Raw genomic sequence first — 22,970 nt, forward strand, 5'->3', positions numbered from 1 at the left:
CTATGTGCTACAGTTGTCTGACACACGAAAATACTAGCTAACTAGTCAAATAACTTAAGGTTATGAATATAACCCCAGTTCTCTGATGCATGAGTGAGTGTCTCACGTTAGGGAACGCCTCCTGCTTGACCTCGTCAGAAGCTCAAATAACATTACGCCAGCCCTAATTGGCTGGCACTAATGACATCTATGTCAGGAGGGGATAGGACCCTCGTCCTATATAATAGGCTGACATAGTGTCATTCGTCATTCCAAACAAGCTCACCTCTTCCTCGCTTCTATAGCAAGGAGGAAAGTCTGGTGACACACTCATCACATAAACGTGGTTATATTCATAACCTTAAGTTCTCTTTTATAGCATTTGTTTCGTGTCTATGGAGAAAAGAATACTGACTCCCGGATTGTCAGACATGCCTGTAAAGAAGACAACTGTCCCCAGTGGCACTTCACAATGGAGGTGCCATGCTCTGAGAAGAGCCCACACTGAGGACTGAATGTGCCAGAGTTGGAGCCATTACATCCAACCTATAAAATCTAGGAAATGTGTGGGGTGAGGCCCAGCATGCAGCTGCACACACCTCTTTAATGGAAACCCCTTTAAAGGGAGCCCACAAGGTCGCTAGACCCCTGGTGGAATGTGCACCGAGACCAGCAGGAGGCTGTAGACCCTTGCTGGCATAAGCCGGGGCAATAGCCCCTACTATCCAGTAGGAAAGACGCTGTTTGGAAACAGGCTTTCCCACATGAGGTTTTGCCCAAGACACAAATAACTGGTTACCCTGTCTGAACTCTGGGTCTGGTCCAAATAAATTTGTAATGCATGAACCGGACACAGAGTATGCAAACGCCGGTGTTCCTCAGAAGAGAAAGGCGGGGGATAAAAAGTGACCATAACCTTTGTGATAAAGGCCGGTTTAGGCTGCAGACTGACCTTGGCATTCCTGGGGGAAAACTTTATACATGCCTAATGCACAGAAAGTGCATGGGTCTCACCTATACGCTTAGCCGAGGATAAGGCTAGCAATAAGGTGGTCTTCAGGGACAACATTTTCAGCTTTGCTTGTTCCAGTGGCTCAAAAGAGGAACAGGAGAGAGTGTCTAGTACAGTGGGAAGATCCCATGAAGGGGCCAGTGGTCTAGATGTAGGCAATTTATGCTGTGCACCCTTCATGAATCAACATACTAAAGGATGTTGACCTACTGACTTCCCATCAAAGCCAATAAGGCAGGCAGAAATAGCTGCCAAGTACACGATGATGGTTGAGAAGGCCTTACCTTTCTCAATAAGGTCCTGTAAAAATTACAGAATCACTGCTACAGAACACTGAAAAGGCTCACTATTTCACTGGGGTAAATAGCCATAGCCATGGTTAGCTAGTGGGCTTTAGACGATAGAAGGGGTGTAAATTTGCTTGTGCAACTACTGGGCGAAAAAGGGGAGAAAATATTGCTATTTTCCAAGCTAGCATAGATATGAAAAGTAAGGCTACTTTTCAGGAGGTATTGCTACCTATTATGGGCTAATCTGCTAATGTTACCTGTTATCAGGGATTGCTACCTGAATGTATTGTTAGCGCTTATTAACAGAAGTATTGCTACTTCCGTAGGGCAAAGGTATTGCAACTTTAAACCTGGGCCAGTCAGTGAAGAGTATTGCTTTTATTGTTGAGTATTATTCGTGAACTACCAAGCAACCATACAGCTGGGAATTAAGCGCCCGGTGACCGAGTTGTGCACCCGTGTCTGTGGACAGTTTAGCTTAGCAACCAAATAGCACAGTTGTCGACAGGCTTCTGTGAGAAGCGAGAAAAGGTTTTTGAATGACAAATGACACTATGTCAGCCTATTATATAAGAGGAGGGTCCTATCTCCTCCTGACATAGACATCATTAGTGCCAGCCAATTAGGGCTGGCCTAATGTTATTTGAGCTTCTGACGAGGTCAAGCAGGAGGCGTTCCCCATAATGAGACACGAAACGAATGCTATGAAAGAGAACCCCAATCATTACCTAGCTAAACTACATCAATCTTTAACTAGCTACTTACATCTGATAGCTAATGTTAGCTCTCCAGATGACTCTTCGAGACAAGTAGCTTGATTCAGACCAATTGAAGATAATTTAGTGCTCATATTGTTTAATGAACAAATATTCATGAAAACTAGTAAAGAGTGAACATCTGAAGAAGGGTGTTTGGAGAATGGGTGCATCCATTGACAAAGTTGAAAGAAAACTCAAAATGTATCTTTATAAGATCATTTTAATGTTGACTATGTAACTTTTGGTGCTAAACTGTCCTAACTATGCAAAATGGTGTACTGTTGGAGTCCATGTTGTACCAGTGACAATCACAATGCATCAACCAAGCTGCTTGCAGTGTCAACAAGCTATTTTTTTGTTGCCTTCAACGTACAGTACCAACACAGTTTGGAGACTTGCAGTAATATGGCAGAAATTATGTCTCAGGTAATCATCCTCACCAACAGATGAGATGTAAGTGAAGTGGTCCTCCTCGCCTTCCTCTGTGTTGATTAGGTCATTCTTACTCTTTTTGGTCCTTTTCAGCACTGCAAATACAATATTGGAAAAAAATATTAAGCTAATCTGATTTACCTCAGATTCATTCATGAAGTATTTGTTAAAGTTGAATTAGGAATATCCTTTCTCTCTCAATTCCTCTTTCATTCTGCTTGTGGTGAATTCCAGATAACTCTTTCCCACTCAGCCCTGTGTCAGTTTTTATTTATTTCAACATTGAGTGAGTGACGGTAAAATGCAGCGTGAGATGGACAGTAGGATCGGTGCAGTGTCAGCAGTGATGCAGGCATTGTGCACGGACATCCTGAGGGAGCTCCGAGTACAGCTGATGCTCCTTCGCGTCAAAAGGAGCCAGTTGCGGTGGTTCAGGCACCTGATTAGGATGCCTTCCTTTGTAGTTTCTCCAGGCACTGGGAGGACAACCTGGGGTAGACCCAAAACTCACTGGAGGGATTATACATCTCATATGGTCCGGGAACACCTCCACCTCCCGTAGGAGAAACTGGAAGGCGTTGCTGGGGAGAGGGACATCTGGAGTGCCCTGCTTGACCTGCTGCCACCACAACCAACCCCGAATAAGCTGATAATGGATGGATTGGTGGATAATAGATAATCAAAATGACCAGTAGTTGTAACACTACATATAGTATCATGTAGCAATGCAGGGTATGTGTGCTAGGTATAAAGCATCTATTTTGTAAAGATACCATCCTTTTTGCTATAATGAACTATAGTCCTGTCAAATCTCTCAAATCTTCTTCACAGCAGACTGTTGGTGTTTCATAACTCAACACAGTTCAGTTTTGCTGTTGAGAGCTAATAAAAATATCAGGGAGAGTATAAAATTTACAGAGAAGAGCAGAGCTTTAAAATTGTGTGAAGGGTCCTCGTACTCCCACGCCGTCTCTGAACTCCAGTGAGCCTCACTCTTCTGTACTTCATTCTAATCTCATTACCCTTCCACCTATATTCTATTCTATTCACCCTGGCACCCATAATCACTGTGACTGTTACCCTGGGTGAGGCTGCAGATGAGAGGCAGTATGGCCTTGATAAGAGGAGAATGCGTGTGAGCACACACACACGCTGGTGGAAATGATCTGTATCAGCCACATACTGACTTCACTTAGGAAGCTGCCCAGATGGCGGTAGGTCTAACAGTATGCCAGTTACCGATACGGATAAGAATACTATAATCTCCAAACACATAGTGTATTTTAAAATTATATTTAAAATTGTTTTCAAACTTTGGTGCTTTTAAATTGATACATTATTTGTTGTGTTATCTATAACATACACATAGGTAAATGTATTGTATATGGCAGGTATAAGCATACCGTATACATTTTAAATGTGGATATATCCATATATACTACTAAAATACTAAAATGCATGAAAAGAAGGACTAACATTAAAGTGACAATCACAAATAAATATGCTATGAGTACAGGGAAAACGTGATGCAAATTTGCTGACTGTACATGGCAGTAATGCACAGACAGTTGGTAATGGTAATGGTGGTGATGTATCGTAGAACATACTGTAGGTAGTGATGCAGCAATAAAAGAGAAGAGGAAGAAAGACAGCCAGCAACTCTACACAACAGCCATCACAGGCCGCTGTCTTTAGTAACCAGGCGTCATTCAGCCGCTTCAGCTCCACCCACACTCCACCTCTTTGTCCATTTTTAGATTAGCCAGGAGCCAGCGGTGTCACGACTGAGCCGACCACACTGAGCTTTACACCGGTCCTTCAGAAAGCTATGGGTGACGTCACAGAGTTTTTAATACACAGTCTATGGTTATTTCCTATCTTCCTGCCCTTTTGTGCTCTGTGCTCCAAAACCAGTTGAATAAGCCTTGGTCAGAACCTCGGTTAACTAGCTTGCTAATCTTAGAAAAACTAGCTATCTAGCTAGCCAATTTATATTATTCTTTAGCTAGGTAATTACACCTGAAGGCTAATGTTAGCAAAATGTTAGCTAACTAGGTAGCCAATGGACATAAATTGTCAGTGAGCTAGGTAGCTTACGTTTTTGCTAACACTTAAGAATTGACTACATTTATGTCGCATTTATCTTTTAACCTTCTTCAAAATATGGTTGTCTTTTCATTATAGGTGAGCCTAGCACATAGCATATCTGAGTACAGGAAAGGAGGAAGTTTGCTCAACTGTTATTGGAGCACAAAGCAAAAAGGGGCGGGGCACTGTAAAAGTGCCTAGTGGTAATATGTCTAGAAGCTGCTGTGACAAATTTTGCACATCAAACAATAAATAAAAGCCAGTTTACGATTTTCTTTACTTTCCAAATCAACAAAGGACATTAAAAGAAAAGATTTGTGGCTTTAGGCAATCCACAGAGAGGATAAAAATAATAAACCGTGGGACCCGGACAGTCAATATGTGTCCGTCAGTGGCAAACACTCACAGGTTCTAAATGATGTTACTGAGTACTGACGCGTGCCGATTATGTCTGTAGAGTGAAGACAATCATAAAAGATTTTTTTGAAATGGAGTTTGATTTGATAGTGTGGAGCAGAGGGTATTTTGACTTTAATAATTCACATAAACTGAGCTGACCTACCTTCTTATATTTAACCTTGTAAACAGCATAAAGTAACATAGGAAGTGGACATAAACCCCCCGTTTTCTACTTCTGTCGGCTCCTGGTAGAAGGACGATTAATAAACGCAAACAGCGATATGATTAATTTACAGCAACATCACATTGGACAGACAACCAAAACAGCAAAATAAAGTGTCTTAATGACAGAAATATGAGATTCAATGAGGTCGTGGTATATGTCAGGTCCGTCCACTTTGATGCAGACTCAAAGGACACTCGATCGTTGATCACTGACAGAACTCAGCTGTTTGCCTTGTTGGCCACAGGATTTCGACTTCTAATAGCTAAAAAGCAATACAATAATCTTACTGTATCGTAATAAATTGGCTAAGATCTCGGAATTTACTTTTACTGCCAGTCAAATTAGAGGGACTGTTTTCACCCGAAATGATGCAAGGCCAAAGTCCCCAGATGGGTTGCTATCATCTATTGTGAAGATAAGAAATAACCTGCCAGGTTAAAGAAAGAGCACCATATTACAATTCAGCACCCTGTCAGAGGTATACGAGGTATACCCACCAAAATAAAGAGATAGCCTATATGTGAAAATGGTATGGGTTGGACTCAGAGTCAGTTGATTCTGATGATGGTAGTCCTCACCAGAGTTGCTGTGTTTCTTTTTATACCATGCTCCATCCAGAGATTTCTCCTCTGCGTTCTTGTCTTCCTCAGCCAGCATCACCTCCTCTGCAACACAAATACCACACCTGAATTAGTCATTATTAGGTCACATTTGTGTTATCAGTTACAGGAAAGTTTTTCAGTTATTTATTACAGTTAATTATTATTACAGTTTTTATTGCCATGATCAGTGAAGGCTAAGCCCACATTTGTAACCCAGAGTGTGTGCGTGTGTTTCTGACCTGCTTTGCAGATCCACTCCAGGTACCCGGTTAACTCTCTTTCGATTTGCTGTTGTCTGCGGAGCTTCAGGAATTCTTGCCTCTTCTCCACCCGCTCTCTCTCCTTGGCAAACTCACTGTAGAAACCACAAAGAAACCACACACACAGACACACAGACATGTTTATTGGATCTGACAAGTCAACACGCAGACCCTGGAGCACTCCACTGTTGACAGGTATATAGCAGGCTGACTTCCAGCAGGTAAGACAGAGTCAGTGTCCTGTCACACTGCGGAACAACTGAACCATCAGCAGCAGGGTGGTCTCTTGCTCAGACAACAAGCTAGTACATGTCTACATGGAACAAGGCACTCTGTTGTCCTTTCTCTCAACAATGACCATTGAGGTGCACTGATATGGAGCAAGACTCATGTCTGTAATGAAAATCAATAACAAATTTGCAGTTAAACACCAATGACATGTGACCTCACTTGAACATTGTCCTTTTGACTAATGTAATAGTGTGACAGAAATAACTATTGTCAGTTGAAAGTAGCTAAAAGCTTGCCGGGAAAGTTGCTAGATGGTGTCACATGCTGATTTGCATATGAGTAACATTATCACTTAACATAAACATTTGCATAAACAAATAAAAGATTTGGGTCAAACTAAACTTAACTAACTTGCTTTATCATCCGTTTTCATTATTACACAAGTTGCTATCGTGTCATTTATATGCATCTAAATCTACCTGTAGTTTCAACTGTGCAACTGACATGTCATGAATACAGAGCATCCGCGCATTAGAATGAACTAACCCTGTAACTCCGGATTTTTTTTGAAAAAAATAAAACCAAGTTTACCGTCAGGTTATGCCCTTTAGAACAACTGCAAAGTAAAAGTAGAAAGATTAGTGGAAGGAACATCCGATACTGGCATCAACAACTCTACTTTGGACTTTATAGCCAAGACTAGAGACTGACTTGTGACTCAAGACATGGATCTTATTTTGAGTAGTTTTGGTAGAGATTAGTAATAGATAGTTGGTAGAGATATTATATCAATATAAATATGAATATGTTATTGTTACTGATAGGAAAGGGTGAAAGTAAGAAAATAATAAACCAGAATGACAATGGTTTGTGTCTGTTATGAGGAAAACAGACCAGGCCAGCCGACAGAATATATAGACAGAGAGAACAACAGTGAATGTGTATGGCAGTGCTTTGTTTACAATCAGGATATGCACATACAGTACAGTACAGTACAATAAAGTATATCGCCCATTTTATACTTATCTATATCCATACAGGATTAATCAAATGAAACACTGATTTTTTGTGAGAATATCAATTGTTATCCTTTTTATAGCCAACTTAAAAAATATTTGTACTAATATTACAAAATGTTATAATACTCATTTTTAAAGCTGATAACTTTATCTCCATTGCCATTGTATTTCTTTGCCAACATAAGGGTTCGGGTTATGTCATCCCAATAAGGCAGTTTTCAATTTAAATGAGCTGGGAAAGGAGATATGTGAGAGATGAGGCAGAGAGGGGGGGGTGGAATAAGAAAGGAAAAAGGAGGTGGAGAGAGTCAGCAAGACCAATAAAAAAAGAGACAGAGATAGAAGAAGAAGAGAGAGGAAGACAGACTGGTGAAATAACAGAGCGAGGGATCTCCAGTCCACCCCCACCGCTCAGTGATTGGTGTGTCTCCCACACAGTGGAGGGGGAAGCTCTATTCTGCATTGCAGTGGCTGTCTGCCTGCCTTCCTGAGGGTGTGTGTGCGTGTGTGTTTGTATATGTGCCTGCCAATGTGTCTAAATCTAATTTTGTGGCTACACATCTTTCCCTCTATAATGTGTGTGCAGTGCATCCATGGGTTGGCTGGTTGAGTATACAGTGCGTGTGTGTGTATACAGGGAGAGACTAGGATTTCCCAGTGTTGTAGCAGCTTTCGGCCACACTTTCACACTGTCTCACACACATACACATTGATACATATGTCAGCATGAGCACAAACATAAACATTGCACAAAGAGTCGGATCCTCACTAAATTAGATAATTACAAGCTCCCATACACATACAGTACGCACATTTTCTCTTCCAGAAACAGTCAGACCAATTCAAATATGCATATATATAGAAACTGCTGATGGAAGCTACAGTATCACCACCAAACAACAGCATTCAAAATGCACTGTAATGCATGATGTGTTTATTCTTCCACTATGTATGTATTGCATTTAATGCTGTGACATACTATGGGCCCTATTTTTAATCGCACAAGCTCATTGACTGTGTGGGTGTCTCCACATGCTATTTTAGTTCATGTAGCAGCAGCGCAAAGTTCAAGAAAAGCTGTGAGATGATGAATTTAGATCAGAGGGCGTGGCAATTAATAAATATGCTGTCAGCTAGTCACATCACTGATCTCATCACTCTGAAGCAGCAGGGCCAATTGCAGTGACGCGTGACGATAACAACTCCACAAATGAACAATTGGCTTCTCCTGAAGTTGTTGTCTGGATGGTGCAGAGCAGCACTACGGGAGCGCAGCACCACAAATTTGCAACCAGAGATACACAGAGTGAGTTTCTTCAACAGTTAATTAGTACGGTGATGAAATAAAATAAATTGGTGAAGCAGTTTATATGATTAGCACAACGCTATTAATTCATAATTCTACTACGTTGCAAATGGTTGCATCATATCTTAAAATGTGACAGAGCAGCTTTTGCTTAAAAATACATTTCATCAATAAAACATTACCTTTTTTTAAGTTGGAAAGAAGGCTGTGATGCACAGGATTAATAAACTACCTTGTCTCCTGCATAAACAGGGTGAATACCGAGTTGGGACCTGTCTGATGTGTGTAGAGGTGTGTTCTTATTCTGTAGCAGTCTGATGTTGTGATTTTACAAGATGTTTACAGTGTCACTGTGTTCTGGCACTGCACTCTGGTCACAGCATGGTGCTGCAAGGGTTTAATGAGTTGAAGGAGAAACCTTTCATACATGCAGTGGACACGGACACTGGAAGAATCACTCATAATCACTTATACATCAGTGCAGACTGATTTAGCCATCTTCCTTTTGATGTCGATTTAAACGTCTCACATCTTAAGCATTATTCAATTATTGCTGTGCAAGTATTTAGTTTGCTCTTGTAGATAAAATTACCAAAGTGGAAGCTGAGTGGCTCCAGAAACAGATGTTAGACACTCTTTGCACTGTCTGATTTAAATGAACCTCCTGTTTGTTCGTCTCCTCCCACCTGTGCACCGTGCACAGACCACACAGACAGGCAAAGAGAATGTCAAAGTCAGGAAAAGACCAAACGGAAAGCTGCTTGACCTGGTAGAAGAGCTGTCACAAACATATGGCCCAATATGTGTACCTGCGCATATACACATGCATATAGGTATCTATATGTATGCACAACTATGTATCTATTCATTGTCTGGACAAAATTAAATATTTATTGTGAGAAGGTGTATTGAGATACACCGATTCATTGCTATAACCTGTTCACGCTCATCATTTTGAGGTTGTGTAGAGAAGAGGAGGGACCAAGTCATTGTTTTGCAAGTCACAAATAAGTCTTAAGTCTTTGTATTGAAGTCCCAAGTCAGGCAAGAGTTTTGAGTCCTAAACAAGTCATAACATGCTCTTCAGATGTAATGTCCAAATGTAATGCCATTTTAATGACAGAAGAACCAAAACTAACTCTGATTCAGCATCCACATAATGTAGCACTGTTTGCCTCTTAGATTGATAGATAGATTGGCTCATTGGCAAGTGCTTGTATGGCTCCCCATAGTACCTGTGCCCAATACCTGTTCTCCTGGACGAAGAAGTTCGCTCAACTTTTTAATCGTGGCAGGCGCTAACACAGGCCTGGGCTTTCTTGTGTATGGCGAAGTTGTATAGAGGACTGTTGTGGGGCAGTTCCCTGTGAGGTTGAAGGCATGCTTCTGTCAGGATTTTGCCTGAGGCCTGTTGTAGTCGGCCTGCCACATTAAAAAAGGGAGGCGAACTTCTTCGTCAGGAGAGGTATTGGCACGGCACTATGGGGAAGCATTTTGGCCGTACAAGCATTTTGCCAATGAGTTAATATGTCCTCATTGCATCAGTATTGCTGCCACAAGTTTCCCAGCTGACTGATCAGTTCTCACTTCTTGCGCAGCAAAATAAAGATGGCAGCAGTTGCCTTGATGACGTCAGTCAAGTTTCATTCCATATATTCAAGGATTCATTCCATATATTCAAGAATTCATTCAATATATTCAAAGATTCATTCAATATATTCAAGGTTCATTCCATATATTCAAAGATTCATTCAATATATTCAAGAATTCATTCCATATATTCAAAGATTAATTCAATATATTCAAGAATTCATTCCATATATCCAAGGTTCATTCCATATATTCAAAGTTTCATTCAATATATTCAAAGATTAATTTCCTAAACAGCATGCCATAATATATATATATGTGTGTGTATATTATTTTATTTTTACCCTTTGGTATAATTTTTTCTACTTGTCAACTTGCTGGGAGGGAACAGCATTAATGTTCTTTGATTCAGGAAATAAGGAGAAATGGATGGCACACTTTTTAATAACATACTTTTTCATCTTTGGGTTTAGGGGAAGGTATCAACTATATTCCAGTCAAAAGTCCAAGTGAAGTCACAGGTGTCAAAGTCCAAGTCGAGTCTAAAGTTATCAAATTTGTGACTACAATCTGACATCAGAGCTAAAGCATTATGAATGCTGAACTTAAACAGTAATACATTATTTCCACCACCTATAATACTTTATAAAGCTTATTATAAGTTGTTATGTATGATTATAAATATTAACAAAAACAAAAACTGTAAATGTAATGCTAAAGATAAAGCAGCAGTAGTAGTCCTTGTTTTAGCTAACATGTCCATAAACAATTGGCTATTTCAGAGTAGATGGTTGGGGGTTCAACTTTGATCACATCCACATCTTATCCCAGCCTGCCCACGCTGATGGGATAAAAGCTGAGTGAATGGCCCCAGCCTCCCCTGGGGGTCTGCAGCCTCTCAACCCTGCATGTATCTGCTCTCCTGCCTGCTCTGAAGCTCAGATCGTGGCCTTTAAACAATGACATGGCCCCCGCACGGCCCTGCCAGACAGCATTAGTGACCTTCCACCTCCCTAGTAACTGTAAAGCCATCTGACAACTTCTGTGGAGAGAGCAGGAAACAGGGAGGACAAGACAACCACAGAGGGGGTGGCTAAAGGCTACCTGCCTTCTAAAGCTTTTGTCAGTTCTGTTTATATAGTATGGATGTACAGTATGTGAATGTGTGGAGAATATAAAAAGTCAGAGAAAGACACAAAAAGCCAGATGTTGTAAACAACAAAATCACAAAATGAAGATGTTTGTCTGTAGAAATATATGAAAAGAAGTGATTTGAAAGTTGATACACAATAGAATGCCTTATTTTCTAAATTCTAAAAGCTGTGGAGCTGTGGACAGTCTAGTCGGGAGCCTGGATCAAGGAACAGCCAGGAGACCCTTGATAAAACCTCAAGATGTGAACTAGCTAATAAGGACTCAGAAATTCAGAAATGTAGTTTGGAGGCAAGCTAGCTGCCTTTAATAAGCCATATTAGTCAAATTGTAAGCTAAGCCTCAAACTGCTCACTTGTTTCAGCTTGTGTGAAGCTGATAAGATTATCGTATTACAAGTCAACATAAAAAAAAGGTGACCTAGAAAAACACTTTGAGGAAAATGGACACATAATCACTGCAATGTGAAACAAACACATTAATGGCTCTATTAAGCTGACTTTGCAGATGCTCACTCTAGTCATCAAACTCCTCTCCCGACAGCACCCAATTAATTAACCGTCAAACTTAAGTAAACAAAAAAAGTTGAGACTCATTGTTCCACTCTGCAAGTAGCTGCAGGAATTAGTGTTGGAAGAAAAAAAAGGTTCCACAAATTAATTGAACCTACTCGAAGGGACAGCCACTCTCTCTCCTTGATTTCAAAGAGAAGCACAGTGAGGAAATAGATTTTCACACCAGCAGCGAGAACCGTTGCTTTATCAACAAGGGCAGAGCAGCCAGCTAGAACATAGAGTACTGTGGCTTCTTTAAAAAATAATGACCTTAACATTGAACAACACAAGAGTGAATATGAAAACAACTTCATGTTCATCATTTTATCTGAACTAGCTCAGATAGATGAAGAAAAAGCAGGAATAACAGCAGTTTTCTCCATACGGTTCTGTATGGAGAAAATGTTAGAAATGGAGTTACATTTTTAAGGTGAGAGGTCATCCTGTTTGTGCTTCTGCCTGAAAACTACACTGCAAATACTGACAATTGACCCTTCCTATGTTCTGCCCCTTTTCTGCTCTGTGCTCCAGTAACAGTTGGTCAAGCCTCAGTCAGAACCTCGGTCAACTTCCTCTTTTCCTGTACTTATATGCTATGTGCTGTGCTAGGCATGTCTGTGTTGAAAAGAAAACCACATTTTGAAGATGGTTTAAAGAGACATACTCTATATGTAGTCATATCTTATGTTAGCCAGCTGTTTTTCAAAGTGGGGACCAGAGCTGCCAGGGGGTGCCGGGGGGCCACAGCAAATTAGAGGGAAGATGAGAGAAATGAGAGAATTTAAATAAAATGATTACCCAATTATTATGTGTTTTTGGATAAAATATAATTTATAAGAATATAAAACATATCAAAATATATTGTAAATAAAAAATGAAAAAGCATTATCAATATCCTAGCCCGCTAGATTTTAATGATGAGGTTAACTAACCATGTAGAAAATGTAGCCACGTTTCATTGATTCACAGTTGTTTCTACAGTAGCCCAGAAGGGAAAAACCAAACACTAGCTGTAGGTAGGGGCGTTTTCGTGTCTTTCACTGCCATGCCACCGTAGTTTTTCCTTTGCACTTGGAAGGGGATGTTGAAACGAGCAGGCCAATCTGCAACTACTCTGCTAGATGCCATTAAATCCTACACACTGGTCCTTTAACCTTTCATTAAAAATGTAACAAGCTGGTGCAGAACTACAACAATCAGTTTCGATAAACACTGTAGTTCAATCTTGTTTACTGCAATTTAGAAACATTTCTAGAACCTTTCTTCCTACCAAAAACCTAAAGCCTGTCTCTCATCACCCGTTGACCGGACTATTGTAACTCACTGCTCTCAAGCATCTGCAAAAAAATCTCACTCCTGTTCACAGCTCAAGAGCATATTCCACTGATCTTGGTGTCCCTGTACTGGTTGGGAGTGGCAGTAGCTCAGTCCTTAGATACTTGGCCAGCACAGAACACAGTAAGGACTGGGGACTGCTAGCTAGAGAGGTGTCAGTTCACCTCCTGGACACCGAACCCCTAACTTCACCATTACGTGAAAGCCGATCACTCCACCATCTCTCCATGTTTGCATGTCTATCAGCCCAGTGTGTATATGATTGTCAGGCCTATTCGTGAAAAAAGAATTTCCCTATCGGGCATTAATAAAGTAAATATTCATTCTACTTCATATTGTCAGTGTTGTTGTTTGATACATTGTTATTATAAAAATATGGATTATTAGCCACTTTAAACACTGAAAATACACAAATACTACAACACTGGAAATATGTACCTTAATGTGTAAAATAAATAGTTAAAGAATAAAACAAAATGTCACAATTTAAAGCTATATAAGAAAGGGTTCATCACATGTTAGAGTTGTATAAGTGTTTCTTTATCTATCTAACCACCTACCCCAATGAAAAAATGACATTCCTACCATGTTTTGGCATGGATGATATACTATGGGTTAGATTTTGTACATGTACAACACCCAGAGACTGCTGGTGCTGAAGAAAGATGATAATAACTGCAAAGCAATATTACAAAAGAGGCAATAAAACCACAGCCTTCTCCCATGACGCTCTTTTCAATGGCGGAGAGACAACTCAGCATCTGCTACTTGTGTTGCTTTAGAAATGAGGAAGTGTACACCACAGAATCACAATGACAGGCACTGCACACCATGTACAGTAGAAAGTCTGCTCATGGTCTGGCAGACTTGTATAATCATGTGAATTTATGTTTTAATAAAACATCATGAATTTTACATTGGAGCTGCCACAGATGTGGAATTTGCCTAAATTAGTAAATGCAAGAGAGGTGCATACACTGGAAGAAGGAGAAATCTCTAAATGTGGGATGTTTGATTGCGGGTTATAGAATTCTATATTTTACCAGTGGCATTTCTGAGTTAGTGATGATGAACCTCTCCCTTGAACATTGATTGTCCAATTATAGTTGAGCAATCCTAAGAAGACAGACAGGGCTTTCAGACCTGTTAAGTGTTTATGGGGCTGTAGTAACAGCTTTTTCAAAACCAAAAACACAAGAGCAAAAGTGCAAGTGTGTTTATCGGCTCTAATGAAAACTGTCTGGCTAACCTATCAGCTGTAGTAGAAACCCAGCATTACTTCCAAGGCTAAGAGTTGGAATACCAGCAGCTAACTGCATTAGTTGTTGAAGTTCTACGTTACAAACATTCACAACAAGCATATCCACTGTGTATTGCCCCACTTCCACCAGTCCTGGACGGCATCCTGTCCTGCTCTTCATTGACTGGACCGCAGCAAAGCAGGCCCAGCCCTATAAACATTAACAGTCTGTTCCTGACTTACTGAGTGAGAGACGAGGTTACACCATTGGTCGATTGTTGGAGTTTCCCCATTGGCCATTGGTCTCTCAAAATGAATAGGAAACAGTGCTGAATTACGTCATGTGGAGGCTTTTAAAGCGAGGCGTATTTATTATTAATGAGACTCATTTGGGTCTGTGTATCATCTGTTTACTATTTCATTCAATCTGTTTTGGTTTTTGTAGGCTTTAAAAAACTTATCTCAAGGGACGAGGCTTAGTCAACTGTCAGTTTGTGTTTTTTCTAAATATGCTCCCTTTATTGACCGTAATTAATATTTGTGAGGTCATCTTTTTGTAGTAGAACAACAATATTTGAGGTGGAAAAATCTCAGTCATACAGATTCATGTGGTCCTGTTTTTCAGCATACCCTCTTATCAGTTTAAATATGTTCTAGTGATGGGAGTGTATGACCATCTTTATACTGCAGACCTGAGGATATTATTGCTGCAGTGGCAGAGGAGGAGAATCCATGCAGCCATACCAGTGTGCTGTTTTGGACTTATCTTATTCATTCATCTGAATAAAACTGTTTTACATATCATGGACATTTGGACATAGCAAACACAATGGCATGTACCAACACATCCATACCAACACAGACTCTTGCAATAGTTTGCTAAAAGGCTCTACAGATCCACTATGGCAGACAGCAAGATAAATATGAGAAAATAACGAAGGTTTCTCACTTTATTTTATCTTGAGCAAAGGCAGCCATCATATGACCAAACAGGCCTGGTTAAGAGTGGGGTATATCTTGGTAAAATGTAAAGAACATCTCTTGAAAGCCTCACAGTTTGTACTCACCCTGACAGCACACCCAGCACCAGGTTGAGCATGAAGAAGGAGCCGATGATGATGAGGGGGATGAAGTACAGCCAGTTCCAGGTGTTCCCTGAGGCATCGTTGGCCTAAACACATTAACACACAGAGACAAAGAGCAGAGGGACTGTTAATACTATTGTGTTGTTGCAGTTAAAGGATAAGGCTGTTGCCCATCTACATTTTTATTTTTGTGTCTTATTTTCTGTCTGTAGCTAAAATAGGGTCTTAAATATATTATTTCATTTTTTTAATGGCTCAGTGATTTTCTAAAACAGCTGATCACTGTAGTTTTATCCAGCATCAGTCAAAGAGTAGGGAAATAGTGCATTTGTAAGGGTCTCTTTTCAGTGGCAGATTAATACGCAATTGGCGCTCTAGTGAGTATTTTGGGCAGCAGGATGGTGTATGAGGGGCTCAGTCCAAATAAACTACAGTGTGTGTGTGTGTTTATGGCAATGGAACATGTCACCCAGTGCAACAGTGTGGCTCACATGCATGAACAACAATGGAGCTGTATGGAACAGAGGAAGAAGATCAGGCTTTGATACACAATATCCATCCTTGTTGACAGTAAGACACAGCAGAATATCACTAGACTTACCCTTTAACTTCACAAAGATATGTAAGATTCAATGTGACCTATGTTTGAAGATTAAGATAATGACTGACCTGAGAGTATATACATTACTGGTATTCACAGTAATTTGCTCCCATTCACACACAAGAGCATTAGTGAGGTTCAAACTGATGTTGGGTAATAAGGTTTGGCTCACAGTCGGAGTGCCAGTTCATCCAGAAGGTGTTGTATGGGGCTGAGGTCAGCACTCTGTGCAGGCCAATGACTTTCTTCCATACCAAACTGGGAAAACCATTTCTTTATGGAGCTGGCTTTGTGCATAGGGGCATTTTCATGTTGAAACAGTAAAGAGAAAAACACAAACTGTTGACCCAAGGTTGGAAATACACTATTGTCTAAAATAACATTGTAGTGTAGCATTAAGATTTGGAGGCAGATCTGGCCCATGCAGCCCTACTCTAAAAGTAAACAAAAGTATGTAGGCAGGAGTGGTGAGAGAATCACATTGCTTAGTGGTTCAAAGGCATTACAGCTTTGCATCCGGACGGTTTGGACATAACATCCACACCTCTAAAGACCCATAGTCACAGAAATGCTGATGGGAGCACTTATTTAAACCTATATCCATCCTCCTTCAGCTGCAAGACTTAAGAGAGAAATGAGATGGCATCATGGATATTAATCTCACTGTACTCCGTCTACTGTCACATCACTGGCTCCCATTGGAAATGCAAGACAATAAACTGGGTATTTGTGAAGAGGTGTGCTCTTGTTTGTGCGTGTGGTTTGCTGCTGGAGCAGAAATGACAGAAGCAGCAGTCACAATCTGAGCTCATGTTCTCTTTTGTGACTTCCACCCTGCCTGTAGGCTTTCTGCTGTATTACTGTTTACAGAATTCTCTACAGCGGGCACTCACGCTAAGATTATTACTTTGGGAGGTTAATGTGATTGCTGGAAATTGTCTGGCGATGCACTCATTTACTGAAACCCATTGTGATGCCTTCCTTTCATTCTGAAGCCTGTTTTAATTCCTCATTTTGCGTCCATAGATTTGCCCATTGTTTTCTCGGATAAAGGAATAGTCTCATTAGCGTTTTTTGAACTAAGCAGCAGTATAATTGTTCCTCTATTATGCAGTTTAATTAGAGGGTAAAGTGCTTACATACATTATGGCATGCAAGACTCTGAGTACAAATGACAGGAAAATAAGCAAGAACAATCAGGGAGGCAAAAATATTTATAAATATAATACTTCATTGGACTTAGTTGACTTAGAATAACCTGTACAGCTGTCTCTATTCCCTTCATTACTTGTCACCATTCTGTGGCTTTATAAAGTTGCTATGGTTAATGTGTTAGTTGCCTATTTACTGTTAGTATTTAGTCTGCGGTGGAAATATTAGCACTCATTTAGAGTTATGTTTGAGTCAAGCTGAGGGAAGTCCAATATTCACTCTCACTCTCATGCCCAGCACCACACAGCAGACAGAAAAAGTTAGAGGCTAGATACAGTTTTCCAAACCAGAGCTAAAAGGAGAGTAAATATTGGACTTACATTCATCAGTTGAACACAAACATGACTCAGATGAATGCTAATGTTGCTCTGCATCTGCTGGATGTATAAATAGGGAGCTGTTTGCTAACATGTAAGCCGTATCAACTTTCTAAGGCCATAATACTGTAAGTCAAACAATGGGCCTCATGCAGCAACATTCTCTTAAATTTCTAACAGTTTCTCCTACTTTTCTGTTCAGAGAACATAAAAGACACTGACAGATGCACTAAACATTCCTAACTATCCGAATCAGGTGTGCTGAATGATGAATCCTACTTGATCATAAAGTGGAGTTGTGTGGCCGACTGTATGGAAGCCAATTTCCTAAGTCATTATAATGACTTGCAAAATCTGTTTTTCCCATCACATTGGTGGAAATGTGGGTTATTAGCATAAGTAACAGCCACCATGTGACAGACAGACAGGCAAACATACAGACATATAACACTGGAAGAAAGTAAAAATAGAAATATCAGTAGAAAAATAGACATACCAAACACAACAAATACTTTAAAATGGCTCCATGCAGAGTATAAGAGAGTATCTAAGCATACCAGATAAATATAATAGGATATCTATAAGATATTGATAGAAAATCAAAAACAGCAATGGCAAAACATGTGATTCTGTGAATGCCGTGTGAGAGGGAACCTACGGAAGTCTGAATCATTTTTCTTTAGCCCACAAATGTAATAACCATCTTCATTACTCTGAAACAAATAATAATCTATATTTGATAATATGATATTGTGTTTTATGTTCCTCAATTTCAAACTTAGAAACTTCTTACAATTTTTGGACTGTGAAAACAAGATGTTTTTTTCTTACTTTGGTAAGAGTGATCTCTACCATTGTTAACATTTTCCTTTAAGTAAGAAAAGAGCAAAAATAGGAAAACATTGTTGAATCCCAGAAATCAGTGGGTACTAATAAAATAAGAGCTAATTGTGAACGTGAACAAAGATGAAAGAAAATGTGTTCGTATATAGCTTCCTACATGATGTTCCACTTATTGCGGAGCTCTACCGCTCCAACCCAATCTCACGCCAAAGCCTGTAATAGACCCGCCAATCCACCGGAGGATACTGTTTCAGTGTCACGTATTTCCTCAATTAGCACATGCATGTATGAAGCAGCAGTAGTATTGTTCTGTTATGACACAGTTGTTGTGTCTCCTTGTGGTCACTGTGGGAACTGCAGCATGTTAGTAGCGAGAAGAGACACGTGACCAGTTATCAGGGAGACAGTGAGCCTAATGGAGAGCGGTTTTTATTTTATCTGAGCTGATCCAGCAGCATCTGTATACATCCTATGCCTTTGGTTGCATTGTGGGTATGTATTGATTTGTTGTATTGTTATCTATGATTGTGGATGATTATTTCTGGATAAGATTACATTTTGTGAAGTTTTATGTTTAAGTTTGCCGTGAAACGGATTATGGATAATTACATTGCTCCCAGGCCCTTTAAAGTTCATGCCAAGCTGGATACAGCACGTATAGCGAGGGCAGTACAAGTATAGAGTGACAAAGTCTGCAACTGAAGGAGGTTAGCTTGATGGATGGCTCATACAAACACAGGACTTTCACCCAGGAGACCGCTGTTTGACATGTACTTTTCCAAAACCTAACCATGTAGTTTTGTTGCCTAAAACTAACCAAAGTGGACCAAACTGATTAGTGCTTCTTCAATATCAAAATACTGATTAGTGCAGCTTTAACTACGGAGCCTATTTATTTTACAAATACTCCAATACTTTAGGAAACCTTTAAATATTTCAATGTTTCAAAGGATCATCATACAGTGGAGCAGAGTACAGTGAATAACAAAAACAGGTCTGGCTTAATTAAATCCAGTCTAACTCCTGCCATACCCCCACTTAGCAGCACAGAGGATATTAGAGCAGAGCCACTGCAGATCCAACCGACAACAAAGCTAGCTTGCTGCATTGTGCCTTTAGAGAGGGCAGGACATAGACACAGGCTGCTATGATGCTTGATATATTGGCCTGCTGTTTAAAAAAAAAAAGCCCCCCAAAAAATATTGTTTCCTCAGGCCCTTATGTGACTCTGAAGCTACAATGTGAGTGTTTTAGAATACAAAGAGAAGCTAACACATGACAGTTTACTTGTCATAGCATGATTCGATTAAAATGAAATCTAGCTGATTGGATGTCAAAACACACCAAATGCAGCATGTTAGGCTGCATTATAGGAAAATATTTAAGAAAATGATTTACACATAACTTGTAGATGTGGGGTGCTGCAGTTGATGGCTCTGTGACACAGACACTCTGGGCTCACACTCACAGCAGGGTGAAGATCCACAAGGAGCTCAGTGTTGAACTGTTCCCCCTTTACCCATTCCTTCTGTTTGATTTGATGGTGCATCTTGTATCTCACTCTTCTGAGAGCACATAAATCAGAATTGGTATTAAAGAGGTTATTCTATTATTTATTTTACTTGAGTTCAGACAGGAATTGTCCATGCATGGACAATGAGCCAATGAGATGAAACAACACTGATTGTGGCAGATAAACCTAACTCCAGATGACTGAAGAATCAATTTCAGTTTAAATGACTTGTTAAGAATGATTTTCTCATGCTGAAGGGGGTCATATTGAGCCTAACTTCCTGTATCCAGGATAACGAGATTATGGTCTCTGGTGGGGCTGCAGCTGCATAGCATGGATTAGGCTGCCACAACTGGTTATGACTGTCAGCAACTTCCATTCTTCTTTGTCATTCACTACACAGGATTATCCCTCCATCTCTGGATGACTACTTGAACTTTTACTAACATTACCAGCACTTAAGGGGAGACACTACAGGTGAATAGGGTTAGAGTAACATTTTAACTCACAAAAACATCCACAGTTGATTGACCACTGTGTAGGATTTAGTTGCATCCAGTGTTGGGTTTGTCACTCCTGGGCTACTGTAAAAACAAGGCAGTTTAACATGGCGGACTGCATGGAAGGCGACCCACGGCATCAGTAGATAAAGGTAAGACTAATGTAACGAAAGCACAACAATTCCTATTCAGGTGATTATACACTAATGAAAACATACCTATGAATATTGTATTCCATGACAACAGATCCTTCTAAATGATGCACACTGGACTTTTAAGTCAATTATTTTTAAGTTTTCTAAAATGTTCAGATATGCAAATGGGGCATTATTTAATTAAAAATTGCATACATTCCTAGAACAGAAATCTGAATACTGTGTGGGGATCAGTGGGGATCTTGGATCCCTTTTGATCACTCCATAACTCAGGCTATGAATGATATATGAACAAACCCCTTAGTAAAATCCTTCAAAATATAGATCAGAATAAATCTTTTTTGGTGTATGTAAGTGCTACTGAAGTGGAGTGGAAAGATATATATAGCAATACACTACAGGTGAAAAGAGTAAAGATTTTTAAATAATAGATAATACCACCAGTTGATACAGACATTTTTTTTTGTTTTCTGAAAATATATGATATGCAAATAAGGCACTATCTAATGCTACCTTTTGGTGAAATCTGCAGACAAAGACCTAAATGTATATTTTGAGTGTTTTATCTTCACAATTCTGAAAAAAAGAAAAGAAAAATAGGCCAAAATCTTTTTGTTTGCAACCCAAGCGGACCGTCATCATGATCATAGTAGGCAGTCAGCTCATAAAAATCCCCATGAAGACACATAGACACACAGTCTCATCCCTGCATGGCCTCATCATCCATCTCTGAAAAGAGCTATTTTTAAACATTTAACCCCTCCTTTCAATAGTGCAATCAGACCAGTGGCGCTCAGCTCAGGCTGACAGAACTGGACCAATCTGTATTTTAAGATGTTACTGTAAAATCATCATATGCTACTTTACGCGTTACTTAAAGCCCCCTCCAGTCAGAAACCAGTGTTTGTACTTGTCCCTACAGTGTGCTGTTTGAATGCTGTCTGTGCAGAGTTTGACTCTAAAAAGATGTTTTCATATTCATCTGCTGAAAATGGAAAGTTTCTCTGGGCGGGGCCTACCAGCAGAATTTGTGACATCACAAATAGTTTGGAAGTAGTCCCGGTCCAGTATGCAACTTCTACAGTGTGATGTAGAAACTTGAATGGGCATATTCTTCGATTCTGAACTTTTTAATGAGGTAGAGGGAGGAGATGCCTTTTTAAGGATTTTAATGTGGATTTTTTTTTTGTAGAAAAACATATCAGACACATTGTTCCAAGCAGACTATTTGTATATGTCTGGAGGGGGATCTTTAAGGCTTTTAGGCTGGGGCAGTAATGCGGGAAGGGGTTGGCGATCCATGTTGAAGTGCTGCCAGTGAATCCTTACCCGCAGGCGCTGTATTAGAAAGGTGGAATCATCTGTCATAATGTAGCTCTGAGCTGGAAGTGGCTGCAGAGGGCTGGGTGTATTAGTGCATTAGCTGGAGTTGGGGTGAGGCCGCCTCAGACCTTGGCTAACAGAATGGAGAGAGCACACAAGGCAATAGAAAAGCCATTAGAAGCCTTGTTCAGCCCCTAAAAGTGTTGCCCGAGGACAGCCATCAGTTCAACAGCAATACTACACCCACACTGCGCGAGAGACTGGAGACAGACCAGGAAATAACAGGGACTGACTCATACAAACACAATGAACCAGCTTTATGTTCAGACTCGAACTAAAACTGCTGATACCTGACACTTTTAATAGACTACATCTTTATATTTGATCTTTTCATTTTAAGAATTACAGTATTGCAAGGAAGCACTCTTTCCTCCACTCAATATACACTTAGGCATTCTGAGGAGACAGGGGGGAGACGGGGGTTGTAGCAGAGCTGGATGACAAGTGGCAGTGAATGGCCTGCACTGTATCTTGTTGTTGCTGTCTTCTAGCCGCCTTGTAAACATCCTGCTCCCCAGAGCTCCGCCTGATAGCATCTGAAAGTCTGCCTGCTGTTCACAGGTGAGTGGATACTATGTCACCAGGGGGGGCTCATGCTACTAACCCTAACTAGCCCTGACAAGCACTGAAAAGGCTGGTGAAGCCAGCAGTGCCCTTTTCTATGAGAAACAGGGCTTACTGAGACAGTGTGCAACACTCAAAGGTCCAGTATGTAACATTCAGGAGGATCTATTGTCAGAAGTGGAATATAATATTCATAGGTATGTTTTCATTTGTTTATAATCACCTGAAAAATATGAATCGAGCGGGTCTTTTATATCTATATACCTTTCATATAAGCTATTTATATTAGACGCTGTGGGCCACCTTCCATGGAGTCCACCATGT

General features: G+C 40.2%; 1 protein-coding gene across 1 annotated transcript in view; it reads right to left on the bottom strand.

Annotated features, from left to right (window-relative positions):
• cacna1ba (calcium channel, voltage-dependent, N type, alpha 1B subunit, a) overlaps positions 1-22,970 on the bottom strand; it is a 129,772-nt gene that overhangs the window by 69,436 nt on the left and 37,366 nt on the right. The window contains exons 7-10 of the mRNA XM_035658906.1: positions 15,541-15,644; positions 6,026-6,141; positions 5,763-5,849; positions 2,480-2,566 (exon numbers count right to left, since the gene is read on the bottom strand). Coding sequence (XP_035514799.1) covers positions 2,480-2,566; positions 5,763-5,849; positions 6,026-6,141; positions 15,541-15,644 — 394 coding nt within the window. The remainder of the gene's footprint in view (positions 1-2,479; positions 2,567-5,762; positions 5,850-6,025; positions 6,142-15,540; positions 15,645-22,970) is intronic.

Source organism: Morone saxatilis, unplaced genomic scaffold, assembly GCF_004916995.1.
Source record: "Morone saxatilis isolate NCDOM2014 unplaced genomic scaffold, NCSU_SB_2.0 Contig16, whole genome shotgun sequence".
In the NCBI taxonomy this organism is placed as follows: domain Eukaryota; kingdom Metazoa; phylum Chordata; class Actinopteri; family Moronidae; genus Morone; species Morone saxatilis.